This window comes from Amphibalanus amphitrite, unplaced genomic scaffold (assembly GCF_019059575.1).
Source record: "Amphibalanus amphitrite isolate SeventyFive unplaced genomic scaffold, NRLGWU_Aamphi_draft 000671F_arrow, whole genome shotgun sequence".
Classification (NCBI taxonomy): domain Eukaryota; kingdom Metazoa; phylum Arthropoda; class Thecostraca; order Balanomorpha; family Balanidae; genus Amphibalanus; species Amphibalanus amphitrite.
Window position 1 is genome coordinate 234082 of NW_024882165.1, and position 14374 is coordinate 248455.

General features: G+C 49.1%; 1 protein-coding gene and 1 long non-coding RNA gene across 2 annotated transcripts in view; one reads left to right on the forward strand and one right to left on the reverse strand.

The window, feature by feature from the left end:
* LOC122364360 (nucleoporin GLE1-like) overlaps positions 1-14374 on the forward strand; it is a 108319-nt gene that overhangs the window by 83559 nt on the left and 10386 nt on the right. Inside the window, exons 2-5 of the mRNA XM_043334662.1 lie at positions 11585-11676; positions 12041-12559; positions 13041-13250; positions 14123-14280. Of these exons, the coding sequence (XP_043190597.1) occupies positions 11593-11676; positions 12041-12559; positions 13041-13250; positions 14123-14280 (971 nt within the window). The 5' untranslated portion in view covers positions 11585-11592. The remainder of the gene's footprint in view (positions 1-11584; positions 11677-12040; positions 12560-13040; positions 13251-14122; positions 14281-14374) is intronic.
* On the reverse strand, positions 7864-8763 carry LOC122364362. The gene is made up of 2 exons (XR_006253544.1): positions 8477-8763; positions 7864-8232 (listed from the first exon to the last, which is right to left on the reverse strand). It is a non-coding gene; the product is annotated as an uncharacterized LOC122364362 (long non-coding RNA).

The following is a 14374-nucleotide window of genomic DNA, read 5'->3' on the forward strand; positions in this document are numbered from 1 at the left end:
GCCCACGCCGGCTTCTGAGCGCCTCTTGCGCCTTTTCAGGGCACCTCGGTGGTCTCCAAAGGCCCGTTACTGGCCTCTGAGAGTCCTTACCCGCCTATGAGGGGCCAGTTCTAGGGACATTTCCCGCCTGTGATGGTCCCACCCTTATTTTTCTGAGGGCCCCATAACGGCAACTATGGGGCCCTCATCGGCGCCTATGAGGGCCCACACCAGTGTCTCTGAGGGTTTCACACCCTCAACTCTGAGTGCCTACATCAGTGCCTATTAAAATTAAGCCCTGTATCGGCGGCTCTGAGGAGTTGAGGACCCAACCAACACCTGTGCATCTGAAGGCCACCCACTGGTGACTTTTGAGGGTCCCACACCGGTGAGTCTGAGGGCCCCACCGCGTCTGACAGTACCATGCCGGTCTCTAAGGACCCCACAGGACTTCTTCTGCCGGCCTAAGGACCCCTTGCCGGTCACTGAGACCCCCTGCCGGCTTTTAGAGAGTTCGCGTCAGCAGCTCTAAAGCCCCCACACCCGTCTGTAACGGCTCCACACCAGCGTCTATGAGGGCCCACAGCAACGCCTGTAAGGACCCTCATCGGCGCCTCTGAGAGAATCACACTAGCACCTCTGAGCGCCCACACCGGCACCTGCATGACGGCCCCACACCGGTGCCTCTACTAAGGCCCCTTACAGGCGGCTCTGAGGGCCCTACGCCGGTGATTCTGAGGGTGCTGCCGATAACCGAAGGCACCACATAGGCCCTTAGTGTCGCTGAGCTTTAATCCCATACCGGCCCTTTAATGTATCCCATGCATCCCATCCCATACCGAGGGCGCCACGTCAGTGCACTCATTGCCCCACACCCCTCCCTCACACCCGGAGCGGGTAAACTGCGTTATACCAATAGCACGATTTTACCACCGTTGTACGTTATGCATTTCTCAAAGTTGACTCAAAATGGTCCAGTATAAAACTGGCCTGCCAAGCTTATGGCCAAGGTCAGGCCCAAATCAAAGCGGGATGACAATAGCAGATGTTGTCAAATCGATACAGTATCAGCAGAAACCATTCAGATGGCAAGGAAAATGCCGTGTGTTGATGTTTAGATCTATAAAGGAAACAAGAAGGAAAGAAGTCCGGAAAAGGGAGGAAAGACCTTTTCTCGCTGCCTCAATGTTGAGGGGGCGCCGCCCCCTCTGCTCCCAAGTTGGGGGGGCAAGCGCCCCCGCTGCCCCCCCCCCCCCTGTTCCCGGGTCTATGTGACGGATTAATTTCTATATGTGATCGTCGTAAACCTACGTTGCAAGCACGGAGATAACAAAAACGTTCATCACTGTCTGGGACTTGTCATTGGGGCTAAACGGCACCGAGGGACCTGGAACTCATCAAACGGTGAAACTAGACACGACGTTGCCTCATCCGATCGTTTAGATTGATATCAGGTGGGAATATTTGCAGTCTTTTTTCTACAAACAATGTCTGTGTAAGTTTTCCTTTGTGTGCAATGTATTGCACGAACAATCGGCCGACTATCAAATTGGTGTGCTCTAGTTGAAAATAGCCTATTATCGCCCCAAAGGCATTTGCCAACAGCTTTGGGGCACTTGAATGCGGTACCGCGGTTGACACTGGGCTCATTGTTCGGTGCATTCGGGTCGGGGAGGCCGTATGGTGTTCATGGCCTGTAAACAATGGGGCGGGGAGGCTGGGTCGATAGATTAGATAGCGGGACAGCGGACACCGCCTGGCGCCGCTCCCAGGCCAACCAGCCACCTGTATTGGACAGATAGCCGGCACCGGCGGTCTGAATACACAGCGGCGACTGCATATATACGAGCTGACCGACGCTGGACGCGGCGATGGTCTGACGCGGCTATAGGACGCGGCATGAAATAGATGGAATAGTAGTAGGGGAAGGTGGGCATAATGGGGTACGGGGCAATATGAGAAAGACAGTGCAATTCATTCTAGTCAGATGTTGCTATCTGGAATCACTTCTGGCAATTTAAATTTCGCTCATTTGCCGCCCTTTTCCGGTGGATGCCGGCGGGAGGCGGCGTTGCTGAGGATCGTGGGTAAGGTTTTTTCATGGTGCTGATGTATTTTTCAACATTCGTTTGGTAACTTCCTAAGTGGAAATCCGCTTGAGTAGGTTTGCGATATTCAGTGAAAGCAATGACTCTCGTCCTAGCCAACCTTTCGCTGCGATAGAAAGTTGCCGGCTGTTTTGATAAACATGAACGGTCCTGCTCTATTGCCAATGTCCTTCGGGGGATAAAACGGGTTTCCGGTAAAGGGGATATGGGGTGTACCCCATTTTACCACACTTACCCCATTTAGGTAAGTATAGTCTCTCTTGAAAGTATCGCGTCATGGGCTGCGGCGGCTCGGTGAACTTTCCCATTCAGTTTGAGGACCCCAGCGCGGCGGTCAGGTCATGGCCTGTATCATAAAAAGTACGCTGTAACGCGATCCTACGCCGGCGGTAGGAGGAAAACTGCTATATGACGCAGGTCGTTCAGCGGCTGACAGCTGGGTCGAACCAGGTGGTGGCCGGCCAGAGGTCATGCTCGTAGCGCTCTCCCCTGACCCCGTCCACCGCCCCAGGCGGATACCTGCGCCGCTTGGATTCACCAGACGGGCGCTCATTGGTCTGCCTTGGTGGCGCCAATCACTGTTATCTCAGTGTGCGTGACATTTAAAATCACAACGAAGCAAAGTTTCGCCATAGCCCATAACCCTACTCTGAAGAGGCCTTCGGGCAGCCTGGCGTCAAATAAGGCGTTAAAAAAAGACGACTGGAGTGTAAATATCTTTTTTTCGCCGTTAACCAACCGGCTCTTTAAAAAATGAGATCGTTAAAGTAAAGGACTAAGTGACTAGAGAGCAGATAGGTATTTTTGTGATCAAAATCCGCTAGCGGGTGTATCTGTGACCACGGATGCATTCTGTTAGCGGGTGCAACTGATGTTTTTTTTCCTATTCGTGCACGGGCTTCCGGATTCCTATACCAAAAACCTGGGGTAGTCGTGCCGATGACGGGTAAAATTTTCAGCTTTGTAATGAAACAATTCTCAACAAATCCTCTGCGAGTAGGATGGCTTCCGTTGACCGCATGCTTACTGCCATCACAAGTTACCGGACGGCGATCGTCCTCTTCTCCCCTATCCCTTCGCAACCGCTCCCTTCGTCCCGCAGCGCCAGCGGCCACCGCGTGTGAGGCTTCGGTCAGTGCTACCAGTGACTCTCAAACTTGTCCGCTCAACCGCGACTGAGGCAGTGGCGCCCTCCCCTCCGAGTCGCGATGCTTTCAAGATGTAGGTTGTATGTACGTACACTGAAAACAATTTCACCCAAAACTGGCGAGTAAACCGGTGCCTCGCGGGTACCCCTATCCGCAACCATTTTTAACCACCATCCCAGGAGTCAATTTAGGACCTAACACTTTCGCCATTCACTCTGGAGAGTAGTAACCCTCCACGACTATTCGCGCACCATGGGCTCGCGACCCCTCCATCGAAAGGTATTCATCGACGCCTACCTGGCAGCAGCGCCCCACAAACCCCTAGGAGATGGGGTTACCCTCCACGCCTATCCTTCGCCGACCAAGTCACGAGGGCCAAAAAAAATCCCACGCTTGACCATATTTGCGGGAAAATATCTATATTAGGTATAGCAATCTCACATCTAGAAAACATCGGTGAGAAAGTTTCACATCGGTGGGAAAGGTCAAATCGAATTCCCATAGAAAATTCGACATGACTCAGTCACCGGCAGCTATGCAGACCGCCCGAAATCAAGAAAATGTGTCGCCGCTGCTTTCGTGACCTATATAAGAATCAAAATGGTCTCACTTGGTAGTTTCGGAAGAAAAAGCGTTGCCAATCGTCCCGTGATGAATATTGCAGAGGTTTTAAAGATGCACCCTAACAATTGTACTTTCGCCCCCACTTGAAAACCGCCAAACAATGTGCCAACATATCATTGGTTCAAAAAAAAGTTAAAAAACTGTTGTAATTCAAAACTGTATGAGACAACGCCATCTAGTTGTAACAGTAGATCCAACTCCTTCAGGGCAGGTTATGTAAAGGTTCGCCATCCACGGATACGCGTTTACGATACCTCGAGTAGTTCCAACTCTTTCAGTGAGGGCTGTGCCAATGACTCGACACCCGCAGGGACAATATCCGGTGCTGGCTAGCTACCTTACTGCAGACTGTGGGTACAGTGCATATTTACGAGTAATAAGGCAGGCAAGTCTGCTTACCCTCTAGCTAGAATCTGGACATGGCGAGTTAATACACATATACCACCCGCAGAGCAACGCTTAATTCGCCAGCTTCGGGTGAAATTGTTTTCAGTGTACGTGCCCAGAAGTGCTTTTTTTAGTTAAAACAAGCTGCCTTTATTGGCCAACTCACGTTCCATAAAAGCATGTTCAAATGTGCTCTTTCCAAAGAGGAGTGGTTGTGTTAAACGTTTCAAACGTTGTCATAATGTTTCTTCATTATAAGTAGGTACCTGCACAGGTACCGTGTATGTACCTAATATACATATTTTTGCCGAGATAAACTTTCAATTTCAGTAGCTTAGACGGAAACCGAGGAAAATTAAAGATAGTATAGCTCAGTGAAAGTCATCGAAGCCCGTATCACCCCACCGGTCATCCCCCGTTTTACCCCAGTGTGGTCTGGTGGGGTAAAACGGAAAAAGTGCAGGACCTGTTTCAAAAAAGATTTTAATCTTCTCCCCAGTGGGGGGGGGGGGCATATGAATTACCACCCTGTCGCGTTTTTTTTTTTGCGTGTGAATAAAATGGGAGGTCGCAAAATTGACCTGACCTTAGGTCATCGATATCAAAATTCTAAAGTGTCCCCGACAGGCTCGTGGTGCCCCTGACAGGCCCAAGGTGCCCCTGACAGACCTTTGGTGTCCCCGGGCCCCAGGGGGGGGGGGGTGGTCATGACCCATTTGCCCCCCCCCCCCTTGGATCCGCCACTGCACTCACTGGCATATCGGCACAGGTTGGGTAGTGGGTACAGGCGTCGGCGTAGAAACCGGCGGGGGACGGGGGTGATGACGGTTCCCCGAATTTTATTCCCCCTCTCAACTTTTCCTGTAAAAGTAACCCTGGATGGCCTTGCTGGCTACCTACTGCATGTAGGCAAAGGCACATCGACCGTTTAGACATAGACATAGACATAGACGTGTATTGAAGCCATCCACGATACACTCGTGGCTATTACGGCCGCTCGTACAGGGCTAAAACTCTGCATGGGAGACATAACATAAAATAACGTGATAAATACGCTCAAAGCCCGTACACACAAACAAACATACACATGCACTCATACAGACTCATGGCCGCTGTCTAAGTCACCTCGCCTCCCCGTAGGTGGGATTGGAGGTGCCGACCAAATAGGTGGGCCGGTAGACGCGTCAGTTCTGACGGGAGCTGGTTGTAGGCGAGGGGCGCCCGGCAGCAGAACCGGCGCTGCCCCATCGCTGACCGCGATCGTGGGACTGACAGATTGCGGTCCTGTCTGGTGGATCGCTGCCGCGTCTGCGATACCTGCACCAGCTGGGCAGCCAGGGTTTCTGGCTCGCCTGATCGCCGCACCTTGTGCAGCAGGCACAGAGAGTGATACTGAGCAAGCTGCTCAGCGCTGAGCCAGCCCAAGTTATCCAGCAGGTCCGATACATGGTCGTACTTTTTGCGGCCGAAAATCACCTTTGCAGCATAGTTAATTATTTTTTGGAGCCGAGAGAGGTTTGTCTGCGTGCAGTTGCCGTATACTGAGATGCAGTATCGGACCTGCGAGAGAACGAGGGCTTGGACGATGACGGTGACAGCCGATGGTGGGAGGTGGTTCCTTAGATGTGATAGACCATGAAGGGTTCCGAAACAGCGGTTTGTGAGAGAAGAAATGTGACTAGTCCAGCTGAGCGTGCTATCGAATGTTAAACCGAGATTTCTAACTTCAGAGACAGGGAGTAAATCATGATCGCGGAATTTGACAGAGAGGCCAGGAACGTTGCGCAGATTTTGAGAGCTTCCCAACTACATCAGCTGAGTTTTTCCTGAGGCCGTTGGCCTGGAACCAAAGGTCGATGGAAGTCAGCCCTGCAAGACTGCTGTTATCGAAAAAATTAAGTCTTTGTCAAGAGCTGAAGATGTTTTTGTAACCTTGTTATAGCGTTTTTGTGTTTTTCTTTATCTTTTACAAATTTTTGTTAGAAATACTCGAAATACAATGGAATGCCTCACTTAAAAAAACATCCCTATAATTTAGTACTAGAAACTTATTGTGACGCTAGCAAAGGTCGTTTCATTTCCGCATATTTACGTCTGGACAACGAGTTGCGTTGGAGAGGCCGGAAATAGTGGCGATTTCTGGACCGCAAGAATGGACCGTCATTGGAATGATTCTTTTTCAAACCGTGCACTGTTTTAGCCGGAATTTAATAGTTACTACAAAATATTTTTGTCATTACATTTGGCTAAGAATGAATGCCATCAGGGAAGGTTTTACTGCCGCTGCATTTTGTCCAGAAACATATAGTGCTGTTATATTGCAGTTTTTGCGCTTTTGTTACAAAATATGAAGCGAACATGCATCAGGCTCTCGTCCATCCACTAAGAAGTTATTAAATATTTTGTTTTGTGTATTCCAAGAGGAGAGGAAACTATTTTATTTGTGCCTTCATTGAGAATTGAAGATCGATCATTAAATTTTCAAGGCAGTTAATCAATCAAACCAAGCATTTAGTCATTCTCGTATAGCAGTGGCTATAAGAAGAAAAGGTTGATAAATACTGAAGTTCAGTCATCTTACTTCAACTTGGCAGCAAGATCCCAGAGGATAAAGGATATAAAAAGTATACCTATCCTGTAAATCAAAGCATTTTGGTGCCTGCAAAGGCTTGCGTTATTTGTGGTGTGCTCGCGGAGTGAGGCTTTGGGCGTTTTTGTTGTGTTTATGTGGAGATTGAATATAACTGTGACCCTGTGTTTGTTTGTGTATTTACTACAGTCAAACATCACATTCACATAAAATACTCACCTAGCTCATAGGTGTACCCTGCAGAATTTGTACTTGTTGATGTCTGGAGCATGAACAAAGCACTAAAGTATCTCAATTATCATTTCCCACATTTTCTGAGCATCTAACATGGCAATACAGCAGTGCAGAGCAGCTTCAGAGAAGAAACACTTTCAATGCACAGACTGACACCAGCCACCCAATGAGCCAGTTCCTCATTTGGCTGTTTCCATGGATGCGGCTTGGCAAAGGTGAGCTAACTTGGCAACGGCTTGACGCGAGCTGTTTTTAAGTTGTTAGCAGGTAAGATTGAGTCATGGTGAGTATCTATCATATAACTGGGTGCTTCTGCTATGAGTAGATTGCAAATATGTGTGATGATTGAGGTTAGGTTAGGTTAGTCAGGGCCCTGTTTCACCAGTGATAGCAGCACGCTGCTTATACACGTGTCAAATTGGGTTTCCATGGAAACATCAACAGGCCCATTGCTCCAACACTACCACAAGTGTGACGTCAGTTCGTGCAATTGGATAGCAGCGTGGTAGCAGCATCCCGTGAAACACCGCCCTGGTCACATTTTTTATGGACACCTGGCAAATTAACTAAAAACTAGCATAACCTAATCTAACCTGACCAAACTAAACCTACACAACTACTAACTATAGGCACTAAGCACCTAAGTTCTTGTGCCTACATCTCATACCAACTCAAAATAAAGTTCCTTGCTGGAAGATAACCCTCCAGTACATTTTATAACATCCCTGTGAAGAAGACTAATACTTCTAAATCCTGAGTCACACTTCTGGCCATCCACAGAAAGAAGCGCTGAGAGCTTTGCTATTGTATATTGGACCAAAGATCATTGTCACGAATGACTATTAACACGTATTATATGATCATATCGTTGCATGGCTTGTCACATTCACAATTTTACTGAAATCCTTTTTCAAGAAATGCAAAGTTTCATTTGCCAGACACTTGAGTAATGCACATTACCATCTGCATAGCAAAGTAAAGCTGCCTGAGTTCGCTCATTCTAGATTTTTTCACTTCATAGTCAGCGCTTCATAGTTATAATCTTGCTGTTATAAGTTATAATTAATTATTCATCCCAATACATCAATAGACAATATGCAATCATCATCAGCAAACATTTTCTGGCTTGATACTGCTCGGCGTACTCTTCAGTATTGATCTCCTGCAATAATATGGCTTGTTTTTAGCCAATAAGCTCTTTTAATTTTACTTTTATTGCTGATAAGTGAGCCAGATCAACCTGCGTTTATCAACCAACATTTCATAACTTCAACTTGATCTTGCTCAGGACGATCAGGACCTCTCTTAGCCTCCTCCTGGATACTTGGGATTGTTTTCAGTCAACATGCTTCTTTAATATGCTATAAGTCAATCACAAGAGATTTAAGACATCCAACAAAACGTACACGAGTACACGAGTACGAAAACCTCCAGATGAACTCGAAAAAGGCCTTGGAACAGAGCCAAGTGGTGCTCCGTTTGTTTGTTTACAATAATAGTAGTACTGATGTATTGTTTTAGGACTCTAACGTTCGGCTTATAAAAATTGAAACATTTTTACAAAATCTGTAAGGCAAGTAATATTTCTCTGAAAGAACTAAAATATTCAAAAGCCAAACACTATGAAATACAGGAATCGGAGCGAAAAAGTAACCCAAAAAACCAGCCTAATCACCGACTCCTAAAACTGCGACAAAATCATCACTTTTCCCCGCAACTCGTTGTCCAGACGTAAATATGCTTCATTTCCTACGCAGCTTAGACGTATCTGGCGGAGTGCACCAACGCGTGTGAAAGATAGAGTGGAAAGCATACCGCCTTGAGCATACCAATACAGAAAAAAGGTATTTATAACTTGGGATATGCGCGAATTTAATTATAATTAGGTAAAATGAAGCTATTAAACCTAAATCTTTAAAGGGACCCTCCCACCTTAACATTAGTTTTGAGTTGAGATAGCCAAGTTTGCGGCCAGGCTCAGAAACCACCATTTATCCTGGTCGCAACCCCCGCAGCTTTATGGTGTTCAAGAAATTTCTTCCCTTTACTTGCAGGGTGGGACCAGCGTGGTCCCTATCTCTTAACCATTACGGGAATCTGATGACGTCATCAGGCTTTCGAACGTCCGTTAAACGTTTGACTAAAACGTTTTGTAGCACGCGGTGGTATATGCTGCTTTGCGCGCAACAAATGCCGCACTTTCAAATAAAGTCGCTAGGAACAGCGGAGATCCCAAAAAGTAAACAAAAGTAAAAGTCTAATATCTTGAAAACCGGTGAATATTATTCGATGAAATTTGGTAGATATTCGTTTTTGCTCTTTCTGAACCGAGCGACATCACTTTCATGCCAATTCATTAACTTTTTTGAAGGTGGGAGGGTCCCTTTAACCTAGGAAAGTGGTAATTGTTCGTTCAGTCTCATGTGATGATATGAGCCAGATAACTGGCCTATAATGATAATTTGAATTCATTGACAGATCCAAGGACCAAGATTTGCATTTTTTCACGAAGTTACCAGCTCTCCGTACCCTATAAGGACTTTGTGAATTGTGAGTGAGTAGTAAGATTACTATTCATTCTGCCAGTCTTGCCAATCTTTTGTGAGTAGGACACCGGTGGTGCGCTGCTATGTGCATATACTCAGTACTCACCTGGTCAACTCACCTGGTTGGGTTCCCAGTGTCATTTAGGAAGTCAGGAAGGAAGTGAGAAGTGGATATGAGGAACAGGAACCCTGAATCCTAGACACACCAGCCAAAGTTGAGTTCTTGTCTGAGGAAGATAATGAAGTACGAAGGCTGAGCGTCTTCCCTGATGATGATATGTTAAACTTTGGACTCTAAATTCAGCCATATAACCAAGATTGCGCGATCGTAGGGTAGAGGGCAGGGTCAACGCAATAAGCTTCACTCAGCGGGGGCTTGTCCTTGTGAATCTTTCCAATCAAAAGGGTCTAACTGAATTCATAAAAAAATACAAGACCATACAACACCATGTTCTTGTTGTTGTTGGAATAGGACACGTAGCCTTGCGACCCAAGCGTCCAACTTCACTGTAGTCGTTCTCTTGACTAGTAGTCACGTCCTTTCTTGTTCGGTACCAAGGTGTCGGTACTAAGCGGTACTAAGCGGGTGACAATGGAAGGAGTAAGGAGATACCAAGGTAAGGAAATTGCGCAGGGAGGAAATTGCCAGGGAGGAATAACCTTAGGAGGGAGAAGTTGATAAGTTGATGAAGAATCTTGAACTCTATGTTAGTGTTAGTAGTTCAGCGTTATGTGAAGCGATCTAGCTATTTCAAATTGGAACCTGACCTGTTACCATACAACACCATACAACATACAAGACCATGTTTTGATCCCTCTTATAGGATGCCAAAAGAGAAGAGGCTGTAGTGAGTGCAATGACCTGCAACAAGAATGGTCACAACAGTCAAACAAACACCTCTCATGCCCTGAAAGCTGACTTCCTTGATTGGGACTGTCAAATGTAAACTATTGAAGATGCAGAGGTGACATGGTAACACTAGGTAACCATCCCAGCCACAACAATTGGCCTCGCTGGGCTGTATCCGGCTTTACTCTGGCTAGCTCCAGCACTTACTCCAGCCAAAGTACGGGCAAGGTCTACTGGAGCTCTACTGCAGCTGACATACAATCCAGAGCTTTCCCGTAGCACAGCCGGACTTTGCTGCATCAGCCATGCCATACCTCAGCTGTACTACTGTGGCTGAAGTACCTATGGTTGAGGTACGGCACTTGAGGTGAAGTGAAAGCCAGAGCAGCTACGCTACGAGACAGCCGGACCTGGCCGTAGCACGCCTTGGCAGGGAGCCAGACTCGAACCGGACTTGGCGGTCCAAAACCATGCCAACTAAGGAGTGCTACGGCTAAGACTGGCTAGCCAGAATAGAGCCATATCGACCAAAGCCATATCGACCCTGTTCCGGCGGCGTTCCGTTTACATCGGCCCAAATCTGGGGTGTCAGAGTTGCCGGAGCTAAATGGACTTCAGCCAAACCAAATTGCTGGCTGGGATATATCAGCTGCTGCACAAAGGGTTGATTATGTCACCAGGAATCTTTTTGACTTAGAACGATTCGGCTCAAACTAGTGGCCCCTCCGGAAAAACTCCGGAAATCCAGCTCCACCAAACTCATGCGCAGAAACGTGTTCTGCTTCACTGGCATAAGGAACTGGATTTTGTTCCTGAATGCAGCGTTCATGGCACAGTCTGTCGACCAGTTCAAGACCCGGCTGGACAAGCACTTGGTTGGTATTATGTTTGACATCCCCTATCCCTAAGAGCCCAGCATACACCTACCCCAAAATGAGCTCAGTGAGAGCGGGATCCCTGGATCAGTTAGAGCGATGTAAATTCCTCATAAGCCCTCAATAACTCCACCGAAGGCCTCCGTTACCCCAATGGCCCCACTCTGTCCTGCTGTAGTCTGTAATTGTATTGGGCAGCTGTGCCTATTATAGGGTAACAGTGTTTCTTGTTTCTGCCTCCAGGTGGCAGTATGAGCGTCACTGAGCAGCTGCAGCGAACGCCGCGAGGCCGCCTGAAGTATGATCGACATAGGGTCTGCCTGCAGTCCTTTGAGGTAATTAATAGAAATGGAAATGTGGATCAAAAGTTTCTGACGTTTCATGTTTTTAAATGCGTTTTTATTTTTAGCGTAACGGTTTTGCAAGCATCACCATTCACATGTTTTGTTTTGTTTTAGTTTGTGGAAAGTTTGTGGAAGACCAGATCTTTGTTTAGTTCGCGATCACCTGATTTTGTCGAGTGCTCTGTGTGTGTCCCTTAGGTATGATGATGTCTCGCGACATCCGTACCGCCTGTCGATGTTCCGTTGCACGTGTCCTGCCCGTGTCTCACAACTCGTACCCTGTCCGTGACTGATTCCACGTGCCCCGTCCGAATATCGCCAATACCTCGTTAACCGTGCTCTATCCGTGGCTCAGGACGTTCTGGATGAGATTCACTCCGAAATGGAGTCCCTCCAAGTGCGCGTGGCCGTGCCGCGCTCACCGGCCGACTATTCCTCACCGCCGAGCTTCGGTCTCGCTTCTTCCGACGAAGAGGACGGCAACACGCCTCTGCACCCGCGGGTCACTCGCATGACCTGCCGCGGACCCTGGTCTCCGCGCGCTTCCGGCTCTGTCAGTAAACCCACCCGACAGAGCTCCGCCAGTGTCGGCTCCGCGACGAAATCTCCAGATGGGAGGAATGAAAGTGGGGTAGAGGAAAGATCTAAGCGCAACGTGGAGAAAGACAATGAACAGACTGTACGGAGGAATATCGAGACGAGTTTCCAGCGGAGCAGGGAGGAAGATCAGAGCCCTGAGAGGGGCGTGGATGAGGAGAAGCAGAAGCAGAGGACCAGCACCCCGCGACATGGCTCGACACCCACCCCGTTTACGCCGAGGACTTTCGACAAATTGATCCACGATGAGAGGCAGCGACATCTGGAGCAGGCCAAGGTGGGTAGATGGCGGAGGCTCAGGGGCGTCCGTGACAAACAAAAGTCCCAACGAGCGGTAGATTCTCTCCTTCCACGTGAGCCTGCGGTTACGTTCTGTGTCAAGCATGTGAGAAGTGAGAATGTCTGCTCGTCACCCGTGATATGCTTTGTCAGATGAGCTTGTTGGGCTGATCTGTAGACAAAGTATCAATGGCGTGAAAGGTTTGAGGTTCTTTATCCTAAGTGAAATGTATCTGGACAATTTGTTCATGTGTCAGATTCAAGCATTGTGTCCCAGCAATATCTATCCCCATTGGTGTACCATATTTTCTCAGCTTATACATCTAATTATACATTATGACATACCACTAAACACAAAACAATTATATCAGGACACGCACGTGCCAAGTTAGCTAGGCCTTTCAGCACCAAGCTCTGTAGTCGTGGCTCCCCAAACTCCGCTCAATCCACGCACTGCTCACCATGTGAACCCCCGACAGGCGGCGGCTCGCGCGCGACTGGCAGCTGCTGAGGAGACGGTGCGCCGTCTGCGTGAGCAGCACGAGCAGCGTCAGCGACAGCTGGCCATTGAACAGCAGCGGCGCAGTCGTCAGCAGCACGAGCAGCGCACGATGCAGCGGCAGCGCAGCGAGCAGCAGCTCCGGCAGCAGCAGGAGAACATGCGCCAGCAGCAGCAGCTCGATGCCAAGGTACGGGCGGGGTGATTGATGAGGGAGAAGGAGGGATGGACGGTGTGGGTGAGTGTCTATTGGACGAGCTGACTTTGTATGATTGTCGCTCAGCATGCTTTTGGGCCACAAAACTTCAGAAACCTACCCTATATCATATCTGCTCCCTTCCCTCATCTGACCTTGGTGACCCCCGCCCCCCAGAACCTCATGAACGGGTGCAGGCGACCGTTCAGCAATACATAACTAACTCATTTACCGTCGCTCTTCCCAGGACCTCAGTGTGCGTGTCCAGTCTGCCGTTCAGCAGCACGTCTCACTATTTCTCCCCCTGACCTCCCTCAGGACCTCGGTGAGCGTGTACAGTCGGCCGTACACTAATACCTCACCATTCTTCCCCCCCCCCCCTCCCCTCAGGACCTCAGTGAGCGTGTACAGTCGGCCGTACACTAATACCTCACCATTCTCCCCCCCCCCCCCCTCAGGACCTCAGTGAGCGGGTACAGTCGGCCGTACACTAATACCTCACCATTCTCCCCCCCCCCTCAGGACCTCAGTGAGCGGGTACAGGCTGCCGTGCAGCAGCAGCAGTCACTATCTCTCCTTCCCCACCCCCTCAGGACCTCAGTGAGCGGGTACAGGCGGCCGTGCAGCAGCAGGTCCTCTTCCCCCCCCCCCCCTCAGGACCTCAGTGAGCGGGTACAGGCGGCCGTTCAGTACCACGTCCTCATCATCCCCCTCCCCCCCCCCCTCAGGACCTCAGTGAGCGGGTACAGTCGGTCGAACACCAATACCTCACCATTCTTCCCCCTCCCCTCAGGACCTCAGCGAGCGGGTTCAAGCGGCCGTACAGCAGCAGCACGTCCTCACTATCTCCCCCCCCCCCCCCTCAGGACCTCAGTGAGCGGGTACAGGCGGCCGTGCAGCAGCAGCAAGCAGACGAGGAGGAGCGGCGCCGAAAATCCGCCGAACAGCGCGCCAATCTTGACCGCATGGTGGCTGCGCAGAAGGAGATGCGCTCCATCGTGTCACAGGTCTTCACTAGTATCAAGTGAGTGAGGCGTGGGTGAGAGATGTAAAGGTATGGTTACATAATGCGCATGGATTGTAGTGGTGTGACACGGGCAGATCAGTCATTAGTGGGA